The sequence below is a fragment of the Gracilinanus agilis genome, chromosome 3, assembly GCF_016433145.1.
Source record: "Gracilinanus agilis isolate LMUSP501 chromosome 3, AgileGrace, whole genome shotgun sequence".
NCBI lineage: Eukaryota > Metazoa > Chordata > Mammalia > Didelphimorphia > Didelphidae > Gracilinanus > Gracilinanus agilis.
In genome coordinates this window covers 369,588,958-369,606,753 of record NC_058132.1, presented here as the reverse complement: position 1 = coordinate 369,606,753, position 17,796 = coordinate 369,588,958, and the positions used below count along the sequence as shown (strand labels likewise).

General features: G+C 38.3%; 1 protein-coding gene across 1 annotated transcript in view; it reads left to right on the top strand.

The window, feature by feature from the left end:
- NXPE3 (neurexophilin and PC-esterase domain family member 3) overlaps nucleotides 1–14,663 on the top strand; it is a 41,648-nt gene extending 26,985 nt beyond the window's left edge. Inside the window, exons 4-6 of the mRNA XM_044666800.1 lie at nucleotides 6,734–6,761; nucleotides 7,371–7,374; nucleotides 13,817–14,663. Of these exons, the coding sequence (XP_044522735.1) occupies nucleotides 6,734–6,761; nucleotides 7,371–7,374; nucleotides 13,817–14,395 (611 nt within the window). The 3' untranslated portion in view covers nucleotides 14,396–14,663. The remainder of the gene's footprint in view (nucleotides 1–6,733; nucleotides 6,762–7,370; nucleotides 7,375–13,816) is intronic.
- Nucleotides 14,664–17,796: the final 3,133 nt, after the last annotated feature.

Sequence of the window (17,796 nt, the reverse complement as noted above, 5' to 3'; positions counted from 1 at the left end):
ACAGTGTATTGGTCTCTGTGTACAATGTTCTTCTGGCTCAGCTCCTTTCGCTCTGCATCAATTCCTGGAGGTCTTTCCAGTTCACATGGAATTCCTCCAGTTTATTATTCCTTTGAGCACAATAGTATTCCATCACCAGCATATACCACAATTTGTTCAGCCATCCCCCAATTGAAGGGCATACCCTCCTTTTCCAGTTTTTTGCCACCACAAAAAGCATGGCTATAAATATTTTCGTACAAGTCTGTTTATCTATGATCTCTTTGGGGTACAAATCCAGCAATGGTATGGCTGGATCAAAGGGCAGGCAATCTTTTATAGCCTTTTGAATCTTACTAACTTTCAATGAACTATGAGGTTAAACTTGCCTCTTTGAATTTGTATCTTAGGTCACCTTTTACTTTTGTTTATTTGTAGACAGACAACTGAAGTCATTGGTTTTAGTCCTAGCTCTTTTCTTGGGTTTTGTCTTCTGGTATTTGCTGAGTTTCTTAACTGCTGTTCTTCTATCCATGTTATAGCTATTTTCTGATATCTGCTTTGGCAGATAAATAAATAAGTAATAAAATTTCAGCTTAGAGTTCTTTCTCTTAGATGTGCAAGACTCTGGGCAAAAACATTTTTGACTAGCCTGTTTTAATTATTTGTGTAAAGTGCTTTACAAACCCTTAAAGTATTACATAAATGCTAGCTATTATAAAACCTTCTCATTTTACAGATGAGAAAACTGAGGCTGAGAGAAGGTAAGTGAATTTACCAGCTAATGGTCAAAAACCTATCACTATACTAAGCCATGCCCTATGTACCCAAATCCCATTCTCAGACACCATCATCTTAGCTAGCCATATTCTTTCTAAATCTGTCTTACTCTTAGGAAGTCAATGCCCCTTAGGTCTGTAGTTTCTAGCCAAGGGTTCCTAGTTCCTTTTGGCATTATTCTTTCTTTCTCTTGCATCACCAGAAGAGGGTATCGCCCAGCAGGTTTAACAAGTCTTGGGAGGTTCTCTGTCATGTATTGCTTACATGCTTTGGACAGATAGCTTCCCTCCCTATTATTAGACTCTGGTATCCCTCAGAGGGTACCCTCCACCATCACATTTATCTCTTGCTCTTCTTTACTGGTTAATCTCTTCCCTGATGGTATTTGTGGATCATATTAGGATGGTTTCAGTCTTAAGTAGCTGTTTCCTCTTTAGAGGATTCAGTTCTTTGCTCTGCAAGAAAAGCTTGATATTACTTAGCTTCAAATATTATTGTCCCTTTTCTCTCTTTCTTTGTTAAATCTTTTACCTTGAATGACATGACATAGATCTCTCTGCTTATTCAGCTTGTTTTCCTTCTTTGTTTTTACTTTATTTATGTCTATTCTTTCCCAAAGAACTGAGAAGTGGATTTGCTCCACTGTTTTTGATGGGTGATTGGCAACTCTCTGCCCAGTCCCAGTGCAAGGATATTGTCATCCTCCACAGGGCTTAGGAACTGAGGGCATATAGGCTGTCGTGAAAAGGGGTCACGGTTACAATATTCCAGGATTCTTTGATCCTGCCTTCTTGGACCCATCTTGGAGTAGCTCTAGACTGTGGGTGGCTAAGTATCCTAACTCACCTTGAAGGGAACCTTAAAAGTACTCTAATGTTTAAGGCCAAATGTGAATGAGATAGAAGAATGAGAGGAGGAAGGGAAGGGAGGCAGGAGTTTTCTACTAGAAATACCTCATTTTGTTCCTGAACTAATACGTGGATTAATTTAAGTGGGTTAATCAAGAATCTCCAGTGCTTGTTTGTTTGCTTTTTAACCCTTACTTTCTGACTTTATTGTTTTCTACTATATTTTATTGCAAATTACAGTATTTTTGCAAATTTCATTTATGTAATATATGTATGTTTATAAGTATACATGTCTACATAGTATGTATATATGTCTACATAGACATATGTGTATGTCTATATATACATGCATGTGGAAATTCTTAAAGCACACTAAACCTCTCGGCTTCAACTCTTTAAAAAATATTAAGAAATCGGGGGCAGCTGGGTGGCTCAGTGAATTGAGGACCAGGCCCAGAGATGAGAGGTCTGGGATTCAAATCCGGCCTCAGACACTTCCTAGCTGTGTGACCCTGAGCAAGTCATTTGACCCCCATTGCCTAGCCCTTTACTGCTCTTCTATCTTAGAACTAATAAACAATATTGATTCTAAGTTGGAAGGAAGGTAAGGGTTTAAAAAATATATTAAAAAATCACATTTCCTCAGCATTTCTTTAAAATCTTTAGTCCCATCATAATAGAAAACCTTTTTTTAATACTTGAATCAATATCTTCATTTGAAGTTCTTTTAACATTCTTTTCAAGCTCCTTTCTAAAAAGAAATCATAACGGAATTCAGGGAAGAGTTCTATTCTCTTTGAAGACAGACTTAAGGTAGTAATAGTACAAGGACTGGGGTAGTTAGATGGCTCAGTGAGTAGAGTGTTGGGCCTGGAATCAGGAAGACCTAAGTTCAAATCTAGCCTTAACACTTAACTAGTTGTGTGACCCTGTGTAAGTCATTTAACCTCTGTTTGCTTTAATTTACTGGATGAGGAAATGGCAAGTCACTTTAGTACCTTTGCCAAGAAAATCCCAGGAATAGTGTGGTTCATGGGGTCATAAAGAAGTGGGATGTGACTGAACAATAAAACAGCAAGGACTAGGGCAGCTGAATGGCTCAGTGGATAGAGCAGGGGTCGGCAACGTATGGCTCTCAAGCCATATCTGGCTCTTTTGAGGGCCAGATATGGCTCTTTCTGCAGGAGCCATGAAGTCAATTTTTTTTCAGGCGCTGTTACAGGAGTGCGCACTGTGAGCACTGTACGGCTCTCAAGAAATTACATTTTAAAAAATGTGGCGTTTATGGCTCTCATAGCCAAAAAAGGTTACCGGCCCCTGAGAGTCAGGCCTAGAGACAGGAGGTACTGGGTTCAAATCTGACCTCAGACACCCTGGGCAAGGCATTTATTAATCTCAATTGCCTATCCCTTACCTGGAAGTGATACTTAGTAGAGCTTCCAAGTCAGAAGGTAAGGGTTACAAAAACAAACAAGCAAGCACTGGAGATTCTTGGTTAATCCATTTAAAAGCTGCATTCTTATGGGGAGGTGGGAAGACCTGATTTAGGCTTTTACCTTATTAGTTCAGGAACAAAATGGGGCACTCCTAGGTCATAGCATTGAAAAATGGAATAAGAATATTCCAGCACCTAGCTTGGGTAAATATCCCTCCTCCTCCAATGGAAATGGATCATCTGATCTGTGGGGCAGGGTGCTTCTTGGGACATCTCTAAATCTAAAGGACCCCCCTTCATTGCAGTATAGCCCTTTTTATGTTTGTTTGTTTTTATAAACCCTTACCTTCCATCTTAGAATCAGTACTGTGTGTTGCTTCCAAGGTAGAAGAGTGGTAAGGGATAGGCAATGGGGGTTAAGTGACTTGCTGAGGGTCACACAGAAAGGAAGTTTCTGAGTCCATATTTGAACCCAAGACCTCTCCTCTCTGGGCCTGGCTCTTAATCCACTGAGCCACCCAGCTGGCCCCTTTTTTACGTTTTTAAGTAACTAGTAAGCATCTACTTTATCCAGTGGGTACCAAGAAGCTATGTGAAGGGAGGTGTAGTTTGTACCTTAGCCTCTGGGCCAATAAAATGCGAGGTTGGAAGGGAGTGGGATAGAAACTAGCCTAGCCCATGTTGGCAAGGGAAGTGATGAGGACCCATGGTAGGCAGTGGTCCTAGCACTATTTGCTTCCCTTTCTCCATGTCTTGCCCAATTTATAGAGATGATTTTCTAAGTTGCACCTAAAGTTGTCACTCTTGTGACAAAACTGTTGCTTGGATCTTATAATGCTTCATCTCGATGGTGAGATTTATCTTTGTTCTTGAACCCTATAAATGATAACTCAAAAATGGTCTGGATAGAGAGTTTTTAAAAATAAACAAAAAAGAACATTTTGAAGGCAAGTGGACCTCTGCCCCTTTTGATTTCTCTCTCTCTAAGAACAGGTACTTAGAATTAATTTCTTAAATTTTATTTTATATAGAAATCTGCATTCTCTTCCTCCCCTTGATCTACTGTTGAGAAAGCAGGAAAAGCAAAACTCATTACAAACATGTATAATCAAGCAAAACAAATTGGTGTATTGGCCATGTCCAAGAAAAGTCTCACTCTGCACTTTGAATTAATTTAGCTAATAAATTTGCCTCTAGGAAATATGTGCTTAGAATTTAGAATACTAATCTTTTTCTTCCACAAAATATTTGTATCTATATTTCAGTTATATTATGTGTTAAATAGGCTTTTGTGGAAAAGCTTGGGAACCAAACTGTTGCTTAAAACATTGTTTTAGGAATTCCCCCCCCCCACCAGCCCCGAGTTCCAAATAGCTCATTTAAAAATGAGCTAATGAATTACAACTTATTTGTAGTTTGCCCGAAATCCTAATATTGCACCCAAAATATGAGTCTTGCGTCAGATGACCATAGGGGGGCAATGTAAGCATTTGTTTTCACTTCTCTGGTATTGAGCACACATCCCCTAAGAATGAATGTTATGCACTGAGTTTCCCCTTGGGTAAGATGTAGAACTTTCATGGTTGAACTAAGTCACTTTGTTCCCAGAGAAATCTGTCACTCTGTTGCCTTATTTATATTCTCCTGTTTATACTTACTTCCTCTGATTCAGTTTTGCTATCATTTGAATAAACAAATTTCCTTGCTAAAAAAATATCTCTATATCTCTGTCTATAAAGAATGAATGTTATGTACAGTTTTGGGTTTGACTTGCTTGACTTTTGATAGTAAATATAATTAATATTGAATTGAAATAGTAATTGTTTCCTATGTGAAATGCAGTATTCTTAATAACAATGCATCTGATATATCAGAGAAAAGCAAGCCTCACTCCAGAATAAGGCCAATAGTTTCACGGATGAAACGTTAGATGACTGATGTGTAAACTTAGATTTGGGGCCTGTGAAAAGTTGTCAGATATCTAAGGAGGCTGTTTAAATATGTACCCTGACTCAAGAGGGAATATTTAGCTAAAGTTCTTTGGAAAGAATGAGAAATAGAAGAGTCCCAAGTAGTACAAATGACACCAAAAGCTCTAGGTAATAGTTCAGCAATGGTTCATTTGTTTCTATGAAAGAAGACATATTTATATTTTATTTGCAGATTCATGAGTATTTGGATTTTAAATACTATATAGTGGGTGGACATTTAGAGTGTCCTTAAATGTGGAGCTCAGATTCTAGAAGGGAGTGAAGTAAAAGAGAATTCAAAGTCGTCTCAGACACTGACTAACTGCGTGACCCTGAGCAAATCATGCAACTGTCTTTGCCTTGGTCTCCTTATCTGTAAAATGAGCTGGAGAAGGAAATGGCAAACTACTCCAGGATCTTTGTTAAGAGAACCCCAAATGGAGTCAAAAAGAGTCGGATACAACAGAAACAACTAAACAATATAGCATAGATTATTTGGAGACAGGATTAGAAGCACAGAGACTAGATAAAAGGCTATTGACATAATCCAGATGAGAAACTACTTATGTATAAAATGTTGGACAATGGAGGGACTACAAGAGACATTCTTTATGCCCTTGTCACTTGGATTTTCTATGGATTAGTTATATCATTTCTCTATGATTCAACTTATCTATTTAATAAATAACTGGATAAGTTGGTACCTGCCTCTGGTGAGAAATCAAACAATGCCTGTCAAGTGTTTTGCATCTAATGCTTATATTTCCATAACTGCTTCTTTTGATCTTCCATTTCCTTCAACCATAATGAGAATGTATATACTCAAAGGAAAAAGTCAGCTGCTTTTATCTTCCTTTCTCTCAAGTGCATTATCATACTCACTTCTATTAAGAACAATGCTTTTATGCAGCGCAGAGCCTTCTGTGTGTGTCACTGGACAAACTAAGAGGGAGTTTTCTTAGGTGTTAACAGTAGGAATAAAAAGTCACCTGTATAATGGAGTTTATATCATCACACTGGGAATTGTTTTGTTCTGGTTTCTAGGAGATTTTCAAGACTTTTCTTTTGTCTTTCCAGAAACAAATGACCCTGAACCTTCTCAAAGCATGGAAAACTTCCCTTCTGGTTATTATTACAAAAACCAATGGACACCTAGAAAGTTCAAGATGCACCAGTTTAATGAACCTGAAAACATCACAGACTGCTTACGAGGAAAAATGATTTATTTATTTGGTGATTCTACCATAAGGCAATGGTTTAATTATCTAATCACATTTGTTCCAGGTTGGTATCTTGGTTTTTCTGATAAATACTTCCAAGATATAGGGAATATTTGCATATATACCCAAGGACTTGGGGCTGGGTGGGGAGGCTAGAAAGGTGATGACTTTCTCTCATCACTTGAGAGGTAGTAAACTGTGGATGCAGAATGCTATGTGTGCTGTCACAAGAGATTAATGTCTTAGTTGGTTTTGCTTAACTGATTGTCTTTGATATAGGAGAGGGTTCTTGGAGTGGGAGGGAGAATGGAGGGTACTGGGAAATGTGATATTTTTAAAAAGTCATTAATAAAATTAAAAAAAATCTTAACCTTACATCTTGGAATCAATATTGTGTATTAGTTTCAAGTCAGAAGAGTAGTAAGGGCTAGAGAGTGGGAGTAAAGTGACTTACCCAGAGTCACACAGCTAGGAAATATCTGAGGCCAAATTTGAACCTAGGACTTCCCATTTCTAGCCCTGGCTATCAGTCTACTGAGCCACCTAATAAAATGTTTGTTTTTTTTTTAACCCAGAAAGTAGTTGGGAGATATCTAGTTTCAGACCAAGAAAAATATTTGGCAGCTGATATTACTAGGGGGAAATACAAAATTGTGCAGAGAACTGTGAATTATGAGTCAGGGAGAACAGGATTCTAATTCTAGCCTGTCATTAGATCTATTACCTTGAAAAAGTCCAATTTTCTCCTCTTTTGAAATAAGGGGACTGGACCAAGTGGTTATAAAAATAATAATAGTTCCTCAATGTGTATGGTTACTAATCATATGTAAATGCTTTCCATATGATAACTGTGGTGGGGGGAGTGGAGGGGAAGGGAAAGGGTAGACATTAATATACTACTTTTGTTGAAATGCCCTCAGACCCCGAGCTTTTAAATAGTCTTTTTTATTAAAATCATTCCAATACCCTCATGTAGAAGAAATTTTTGAGGTGGCTTTAAAAAAAGTCCAAAGGATAAGAATAAATAAAAATCGTTGGTGAGAAAATTTTTAATAAGGAGGGTCTTTGGGGTCTTTGGAGCTCCTCACCAAACTCTCAAAAACCCCTTTAATACCTCTATTGTCCAGAGAGTCCACAGTTGGGTGCTAGATCAATCCACCAGGCAGCAAGCTGTAACCAGTTGCCCCATGTGTGCAATCACAACTTTCTTGCTTGCAGCATTCCTGTCTGGTATTGTGAGTGTGTGAAGGGATTTTCTACCCCACCAGAACCACCCTGTGTGGTAGCTGGGGCATGTATTAATTATTATTACCTTCATTTTACCAGTGTTGAAACTGAGGCTTAGAAATGTTGTAGGATTTGTCCATGGTTATAGCTTGTAAATGGCAGAATTAGGATGTGAACTCAAAATGTAGGGCTCCACATCCTGTGCACTCTCTTCTGCACTCCACTGCCTCTCAGATGATCTTTGGGTCCCAGTTTCTGTGATTCAGTTATGTAAAAAAGTTGACACATTCCTTGGCTTCTCTTAGACCTCTGATTAGTTCAGTTCTTAGTCAGAAAGGCACTACTATTAGATTGTAAGTTTTTTGGGGGCAGGAACTCTCTTTTACCCCATCTCTTTTATTAATCTCCAGTGCTTAGCACAGTGTCTTATAGATAGTAAGTACTTAATATTGATTGATTGATTGATTGATTGACATTATTTCAGAGTGGCCATGATACAGCAAGGGTCTCAGCATGGCCAATGGTGCCATGTTTTTCCTTTCTCCCTGCCCTGATGCTTCAGGTCAGCTAAGGAGAGAGCTTGCACATACTAGAGAAATCTTTCTGTCTTCTTCATTCTCCTAAAAGGACCTAGAGCATCTATTCAGGATGAGGACTAGACTCTTAACTTTATCTGCCAGCCACATATCTATTCCTTCTTGCCTCATGGTGCGTTGGATGAGTAGAACCCCTGCCTTTCATTAAGTGAGATGATAAGTGGATTAGAAGAGTTGTGTGTGTGTGTGTGTGTGTGTGTGTGTGTGTGTGTGTGTAGAGAATGAATTTGGGGATAGGTTGGGGATATTTTAAAAAAGTTAATCCCAAAATTTATGAACCTCTTTCTAGTCTGATTGGCCATTTCAATCTTGTGTTGAAATACTTATTGAAAGAGGTATGCTCTCTTTGCTTGGGAAAAAATAGACTGCTGTTAAGAATTTATTTTTATAAAGGGAAGAAAGAAGTTGATGCTACCATAAAAGGAGAAAGAAACAGGTTTTTATTTTTTCTTTTTTCTTTAAACAGTGATACAGCCTAGTCTCTTCCTAGAGCACCACACTGAGAGTTCAGAGCTGGGGAGAACACTTTGCCATGGTGTTGGTCTCCTTCTTCTTCTTTCTCCCACACGTTCATTCATTTAATCAATCACTAATTACTTTCCCCTTTCGATTCTCTCTGCAACATTTCTTACACCTGTTTCTCATTCCACTGGTACCACCATAGTTCAGGACCTCTTTCTCATTGGGGTTGGTTTTGTTTTTGTTTTTGTTTTTTTTTAAGACCTTACTTTCCGTCTTAGTAACAACTCTTAAGACAAAAAGGGCCAGGGACAGGCAAACGAGGTGAAGAGACTTGCCCAGGGTAGCTGGGAAGTGTCTGAGGCCAGACTTGAACCCAGGTTGTCCAGACTCAAGGCCCAGCGCTCTATCTACCATGTTACCCAGCTGCCCCTCTCACTTGGATTATTGTAAGTCTCCTCACTGGTTTTCCTGTCTCTAGTCTTATTCTTCTCTATTCCATCCTACACCCAGATGCCATATTGCTCTTGCTGGTGCACAAAGGATCATAGGGGTGAAGAGGACCTGCTCTATATGTTTATTTATGTGCCAGGTATTGTGCTAAGCACTTTGCAAATATCTCATTTTCCTCACAACAACCCAGTGGGATAGGTGCTATTTTTGTTACCATTATTACAGTTGAGGAAACTAAGGCAGCAGTGGTTGTCAGGGTCACATAGCTAGAGTCTTGAGTTAGATTTGAATTCTGGTCTTCTTATCTCCAGGTCTAGAGCTCAATTTGTGCCACCAAAGTGTGTTTGGCATACAAATACTATCATCAGTCCATTGCCTACCAACCTTCTATGGCTCCCCATTTCCCAGCAGATATAGAGCAGATTCCTTTGCCTTATATTCTATATCATTCACAATCTAGTTCTGATCTAATTTTTCATGTTTCATGTTCTCTAGGCTCCTGTGTAACTAGAGAACTAGCCATCTTGATAAGACATTTCATGCTTTTCTACATGGAATTCCCTACCTTCTTTCACATTTCTGTCTGTTGGCAGCTTACTCATATGTTAAGACCCAACCCAAATGCCTTTTCCTCAGTGAGGCTTTTCTTGATTTACACATCTTTTCCCTTTCATTTTCTCCTATATCAGATCTTAAGACACTTTATAAAATCTTTGTATTTTAATTTGTTTTAAATTTAGCTGTGCCACATGTCTCTGCTTTGTGTGACAGATGATCACAATTATCAGGATGATATGTAGATTATCCTCTGGAGACCCATAAGAGCATAGATCCAAAGCTGGAGAAATCTCAGACATCAGTTCAACAACTTAATTTTTATGGATAAGAAACTAGAGGCCTTGAGAAGTTAAGGGACTTGCCCAAAGTAACATAGTTTTTGAAGTAGCATTGCAACCCAGGTCTCTTGGCTTCAGAGCCAGGGCTTGTTATGCTATACTATATGCTACACTATATATATGCTATACTACCTCCTTTGGGGACAGTATTTCTCTCCAGTACCTTGCATGGGTACTTTATAGTATTTTGCCCCCTTAAAACACTTTTTGCCTTAGTAGCAACTTTAAGTCAGAAGGGCAAATGGAGTTGTGACTTGCCCACAATTATATAGCTGGGAAGTGTTTGAGGTCAGATTTGAACCATGGACTTCCCTCTGCTCTATCCACTGTATCAACTAGCTGCCCTATATGTAGCATATTGTTGAAGGAATGAAAAAGTGAATTAAAACCTTTAAAAATACTATCTGTATTATATGTTTGCTTATGGTACAAATGCCAGGCACTATTCAAAGAAGATTATCACAGCCTGGGCCCCATAGGAGGTCATGTCTGCTTAATCTTTAATTTAATTTTTTTTTAACTGGTTGGTCTTTTCTTTGATGAATAAAAGGAATCATAACGATCTTGATTGTTTTCTTGTCCTATTGACAGTGATCTTTATGTGTTGTTGTTCAGTTGTGTCTAACTCTTTGTGACCCCATTTGGGGTTTTCTTGGCAAAGATACTGGAGAGGTTTGTCATTTCCTTCTGCAGCTCATTTTACAGATGAGGAAACTGAGGCAAACAAGATTAAATGACTTGCTCAGGGTCACAAAGTTAGTAAGTGTCTGAGGCCAGATTTGAACTCTGAAAGATGTTTTTCTTTTTTTAACCTAGTATTTTTTAAAACATTTATTAATATTCATTTTTAACATGGTTACATGATTCATGCTCCTACTTTTCCCTTCACCCCCCCCCGCTCTCCTCCCCACCCATGGCCGATGCACATTTCCACTGGTTTTAACATGTGTCATTGATCAAGACCTATTTCCAAATTGTTGATAGTTGCATTGGTGTGGTAGTTTCAAGTTTACATCCCCAATCATGTCCACCTCAACCCATGCGTTCAAGCAGTTGTTTTTCTTATATATTTCCTCTCCTGCAGTCCTTCCTCTGAATGTGGGTAGCGTTCTTTACCATAAATCCCTCAGAACTGTCCTGTGACATTGCATTGCTGCTGGTACAGAAGTTCATTGCATTTGATTTTACCATAGTATATCAGTCTCTGTGTACAGTGTTCTTCTGGCTCTGCTCCTTTTGCTCTGCATCAGTTCCTGGAGGTCTTTCCAGTTCACATGGAATTCCTCCAGTTTATTATTCCTTTGAGCACAGTAGTATTCCATCACTAGCATATACCACAATTTGTCCAGCCATTCCCCAATTGAAGGACATACCCTCGTTTTCCAGTTCTTTGCCACCACAAAAAGCGCAGCTATATGAAAGATGTTTTTCTGACTCCAGTCCTGGTAGTCTATCCACTATGTCCCCTAACTCTCTCTGTGTAATCCTACTAATCAAACAAGATCCATTCAGAATGAAGAATGGGACTTCTTAGTTTTAGAGGACTTTAGCTGTTATTCCATTTAATTGAGGCTGGCAATTAAACAGTAATGAATTAAGTTGGAGGATTAAGGGAGGCCAAGGATTATCCAAGATAATATTTTCCAAACTAATTTAGCCACAGAATACTGTTGGGCTTGAAACTAAATTAATGAATACTGATCCAGGGAGTATGGAAGACTCTACAAATTGAATGGAGCATCTGGGTAATTTTTGGAGTATCGCAGAGGAAATGAAGCTCATTTTCAATGCTATCTCTCCTCCCCACTACCAAAAAAAAAGATTGATGTAGATATGAAAGGTTACTATGGACCCTTCTCAGAATAAGATTTTTTAATGCGTCAAATACCCAGGATTACAAAGAAAAACAATTATATTGAAATGCGGTTATCAAAATATATTAAAACAGTAACAGCAAGTTCACAGACCCCCCCCCCCCAGAAGAAGAACTCCTATATCTGAAGGATTCAGAGGAGCACTGTAGGATTTCTGAGGTCTGGGGCAATCTGAGGTTTTGTAGAGGAGATAGAGTTTCTACTGGATTGTGACAAAAGGGTGGGGCTTAAGAATGAGACTGGATAGAGGAAGATATTTCTTTTAGCTTGAGAATTGCTGGTCTTTTTGTACTTGTTTGAGAGAATGGGGATTTCACTTCAGGGAAGTTTATTTGGCTCTCTGTGCAGAGAATGAAACTAATAGATGAAAGATGTGTCATGTTTCCTGGCTCCATTTTCTTTAATGGTCTTTTGTTTTCATATCACTTTCATGTCTGAATATATCCCTCCCCACTGCATCCACCAAGTAACAAAGAAAAAAGAAATAGAAGAAAAAAGTAGTTCAGCAAAACCATTAAGACATTGACCATACCTGCTGGTATGTGCAATAGTCCATACTCAACATGGCTTACTTGTGCAAGGAAGGGAAGGAGGTCCATTTTCTCATCTGTTCTCTAAATTAGTGATTATAGTGATATGATCATCACTAGTTAGTTTCATAGTGAAAATGAATGATTATGTGATACTCATTCATTAGTGATTATAGCCATAGCAGTCAGTTTCATTGTTCTTTCCATTTTACATTGTTCTCATTGTCATTGTCATTAGTTTCCTGACTTTATTTCATTCTGTATTAATTGATACCTTTCTTTGTTTCTCTGAATTCATTATATCTTATGGCATAGTAATATTCCATTACACTAATGTATCACAATTTGTTTGGCCATTCTCTATTAGCACTTAATGTGTGCCCAGCACACCCTCTGCCCTTATTTAATACCAATGTTTTCTCTCTATGGATTATTTCCAATTTGTTCTGAGTGTCTTGTTTCTTCATAGCTGTGTGCCTATTGTCCTCCTCACCCCTCTGCCAATTGAGTTTCTTTTTTTTTTTATCTTTGAAATGTCAATTAAGTTTCAAGTTCCTTGAAAGCAGGGTCTGTCTTTTGCCTTTTTTTGGTTTGTTTGTTTCTTTAGTGCTTAGCACAGTGCCTGGCATGTAGGGGATGCTTGATAAATGTTTGTTGACTGACTGACTTCTAGAGCTTGTATTCTGTTTCTTGGGACAATGAAATGAAAGTACCAGGTTGATTTTATCCTGTATACAGTGACCACCTAGTATAGCAAGATTTCTTGGTCTGGTGGACAATGTTGCACTGAAATCAGCTCTTTAAAATTTTTTCTTTTTTTTTTTTTCCCCTCTGAGGAGTTAAGAATTCAGAAAACCTCATTGGGTCACATTTCTGGCAAATAAACTTAAAACAAAATTCTTTTTAGTAAGTATAGCCTCAACTAGGCTAGAGTAATAAGGTAAAAAAGGCTTAAAAGGGGTTTGTAGCATCATAAAATTTAGAGTTGTAAGGGACTGAAGAGGTTTATCAAGGTCAGCCCTCTAATTTTTTTACATGTAAAGAAACTGAGGCTTGTGGAAGTCACATTACTCACCAGAGGTAACACAGGTAGTGAATACCAGAACTGGTATTGGAAAACAGGCTTTTCCACTCCAAATAAAATGCTCTTTTGATAATACCACCCATTTTCTTCTTCCATTTCCTTTGTGAATGTGTACTATTTCCTTTTTTTTTTTTAAACCCTTACTTTCTGTCTTAGTAACAACTCTAAAACAGAAGGGCAAAGGGCTAGGCAATGGAGGTTAAGTGACTTGCCTAAGGTCACATAGCTAGGAAATGCCTGAGACAAAATTTGAACCCAGATCCTCCTAATACCAGATCTATCTCTCTATACACGGTGCCACCTAGCTGCCTGAATGTATACTGTTTCAGGTACTCCATGAATTAATCAAAGTTCCTCTTTACATTTTAGAGGTTCCTGGCTGATAACTTTTATTTTGCTTTCATTCAGGTTCTTTGATTCCTTTAGGTAAGTAGGATTAGGGAGAAAAGTATTAGATTTTTATAGCTGAACTTTGTGCAAATGTATTTTTCAGATTTGGTGGAGTTTAACCTGGGCAGTCCCAAAAATGTTGGCCCCTACCTCGCAGTGGATTTGAAACACAACATCTTGCTACAATACCGCTGTCATGGACCTCCCATCCGATTCACTACTGTCTTAAGCAATGAGCTACATTATGTGGCCAATGAGCTGAACAGGATTGTGGGGGGGAGAAGCACTGTGGTGGCCATTGCCATATGGTCTCACTTCAGCACCTTCCCTTTAGAGGTTTATATCCGGAGGCTAAGGAGCATTCGACGTGCAGTTGTGCGCCTCCTAGACCGGAGTCCGAAGACAGTGGTAGTTATCCGAACAGCCAACGTACAGGAGCTGGGGCCCGAGGTCAGCCTGTTCAACAGTGATTGGTTCTCCGTTCAGCTCGACACAATTCTGAGGAAGATGTTCTCGGGAGTTGGCGTGTACTTGGTGGACGCCTGGGAGATGACGCTTTCCCACTACCTGCCACACAAGCTGCATCCAGATGTAGTCATTGTCAAGAACCAGCTTGACATGTTCTTGTCTTTTGTGTGTCCAGTGAAGACTTAGCTTTGCCCACTGGGGAGTCTTTCTAGGGGGATTGTTGGCATTAAATCGAATGAGGATTTCCTTTTCATCCATCCCTCCATGTGGAAGCTATAGTTGGAGAAATGGCTAAAAAGGCTCTATTTTATGTAATAACTTAATATGATACTAAGGAGAGGGCTTTGATAAATTCAGGTTATAATTCATACCTTCTTAGCCATGGGAATACCATCTCAAAGTAATGGCAATAATGTCACAAGTATCCATTCATCACATCAACATTGTGACCAAAGAGCAGGGGTTCTTAACTCTGTGTGTGTGTGTGTGTGTGTGTGTGTGTGTGTGTGTGTGTATTGTATGTGTGATGGACTCCTTTACTAATCTTGTGAAGCCTATGGGTCCATTCTCAGAATGATATTTTTAAGTGCATAAAATAAAAAAATAAGATTATAAAGGAAAACAATTATACAGTAATAGTCATCAAAATATGAAAAAATCATTAATCGCAAGTTAAAAACCCCTGGCCAGAGAAGATAATATATTTGTTAAGATGAACTTCTTTGGCAGAGAACTTCTGTTCTAAAGAGTGTGGTACCTAACTGGTCTAGGTGATGAAGACAGCTTTGATTACAAAAGGAATAAATATTCTTAATCTATATATCAGGGATAATTGAGCACCCCTGAATGAAATGAATGAATGAATGTTCTTCTCCAGCATCTTAGAAGATTAGACTTAGATATTGTGTTTGTGTCTTCTCTGAGCATGCTGGAGACCACTGGACTACATTGTCATGGGAGGTCTTTTTGTTGATCTCTTAGTAAAATGCCTTGATAAAGCCATTATGCTCAGTCAAAGTTTTATTCAGTGATCTTTTAAATAAGAAAAAAATACATCTACTATTTTCTGCTTTTGCGTTACACAGGGTATGGTATGATCTGAGAACTGAGGCTAAAGAAAGTTAATGATGTGAAGACAGTGATTATAAAACAAATACTCTAAACTGATGCCTGCACCATGTGATTATGTCTGATTTGATAGATTTATTTAAATTTGCCACAAAATTTACTCAACAAATTATTGATTGCTGCTATTATTGATGTTCTCTAGTTTTAGATTTTTTAAAGATTGACCTTTCCATAAAGAAAATTACCAATTCACATAAAGTTGTGTTGGCAGAGTCCATAGAGTTCAAATTCCGTTTATTTTAAATGATGACTATTATTTTGGTTGCCATATTGAAGTTTAAAACTACAATCTCTTTTGAGGCAAAAAATTGAATGTGCCTGGCATATACCTTCTGTTGTTTGGCAATAAAAAGCTGCTATTTCAGCTGATTACTAATTGTTTTATTTTTAAATCTTTGAATCATATGAATAATACTGACATATACTGACTTTTTAAATTAATGAGATAAACTCATTTGAGACCCATAACCTTCTGGGCTGTGTCCTTTAAATACTATGCAAGATAGATCATCTCTTTAAAATCAGCAACCCGGTACTTGTGGGGGAAAAGCCAACAAGCAAACATACCAAGATACTGATAGTGAAAAGAGAATGATCGTGTACAGATTAGGGAATAATCTCCGACCTTCATTATAATACCACAGTTTAACCTTGCATTTAAAAAATGTGGAGACGCTAGAAAGAGTGCATAAAATAGTTATTGAATTAAATTAAAATATGAATAAGAATAGCTTAATTTGCATAATATTTTAATGTTTGCAAGGTGATCTATTTTCTCTTCTGAATAGGTCTTATGAAGCAAGATTGGCGGAATGGGGGTTATTTGAGTAAAAAAAAGGTGATTTGATTATTAGGGCATACGAAGAGGGTGTTATTGATCACCCTACCTGCTGGAAACTAACCAAAAGAAGTTAAAATGAATTTAAATGAAAAGAGATTTTGGTTAAAATGGACTTTAAATTAGCATTTTTAAAAAATCAACATATTTTTAAATGAAAAAATTAATGATATAGTCTATTTTCACAAATATATTTTCCTCCATCCTCTGCCCAGTGTTCCACTCCTTGTAAGAATAAAAAAGAAGGAAGGGAAAAAACAAGTTAGCAAAACTAATCAACAGAGAACCAATTCTGATAGCACTAGCAGTTCCATACCTTTGTAGTTCGACTACCTCAGCAAAGAATTAGAGAGGTGCTTTTTCTCACCTCTTCCTTGGGGAAAAGCTTGGTCATTATGATTATAGAGCAGGGGTCGGCAACCTTTTTGGCTGTGAGAGCCATAAACGCCACATTTTTTAAAATGTAATTTTGTGAGAGCTATACAGTGCTCACAGTGCGCGCTCCTGTAACAGTACCTGAAAAAAAATTGACTTTATGGATCCTGCAGACAGAGCCATATCTGGCCCTCAAAAGAGCCAGATATGGCTCGAGAGCCATATATTGCCGACCCCTGTTATAGAGCATTTAGTTTCAATTTTTTGGTTTGTTTGTTCTTTCCATATACATTGGAATCAGCTAATCAGTCAGTAAACATTTATTAAACACCTACTATGTACTAGGCAGACAGGTGATGAGGTGAATAGAGTGTGGGGGGTTGGAGTCAGGAAAACTTCTTCCTGAGTTCAAATCTATCCTTGAACTTTTAGTAGCTATGTGACCCTGGGCAAGTCACTTAACTCTGTTCACCTCAGTTTCCTCATCTGTAAGATGAGCTAGAAAAGGCACTCCAGTACCAACTTTTACCTTCCACCTTAGAATCATTATTGTATGTTGGTTCCAAGAAAGAAGACAGGTAAGGGCTAGGCAATGTGATTTACCACAGCTAGGAAGTATCTGAAGCCAAATTTGAACCCGGGACCTTTTGTCTCTAGGTTCTCAATCCACTGAGCCACCTAGCTGCCCCCTTCTCCAGTGTCTTTGCCAAGAAAATCCCAGATGGATGACAAAGAATTGGATACAACTGAAATAACTGAGCAACAATAAGTTGTGCTAGGCATTGGGCTAAGAACTAGGATACAAAAAAAAGGCAAAAAACAGACTCTTCTCAAGAGGTACAGTCTAATGGGAGCTACCATATGGACACCATACTGACAGATAAGCTATCTACTGGATAAATGGAAGTAATGAACAAAGGAAGGGCACTAGCATTAAAGGGGATTGGGATAGTCTTCATGTAGAAGGTGAGATGTTAGAATTGGAAGGAAGTCAGGTGGCAGACATGAGGAGGGAGAGAAATCCCAAGAATGGGGAACAGCCAGCGAAAATGCCTAGAGTCAGGAGTTGGAAGAATGTCTCACGTAAGGAACAGCAAGGAGGCCAGTGCCACTGTGGCATCCCTATGTGTACTGTTCTCTTGGTTCTGCCTACTTCATTCTACATCATTTTATGTAAATCTTCAAAATGGAGGAAACGAGAGAGAGAGAGAGAGAGAGAGAGAGAGAGAGAGAGAGAGAGAGAGAG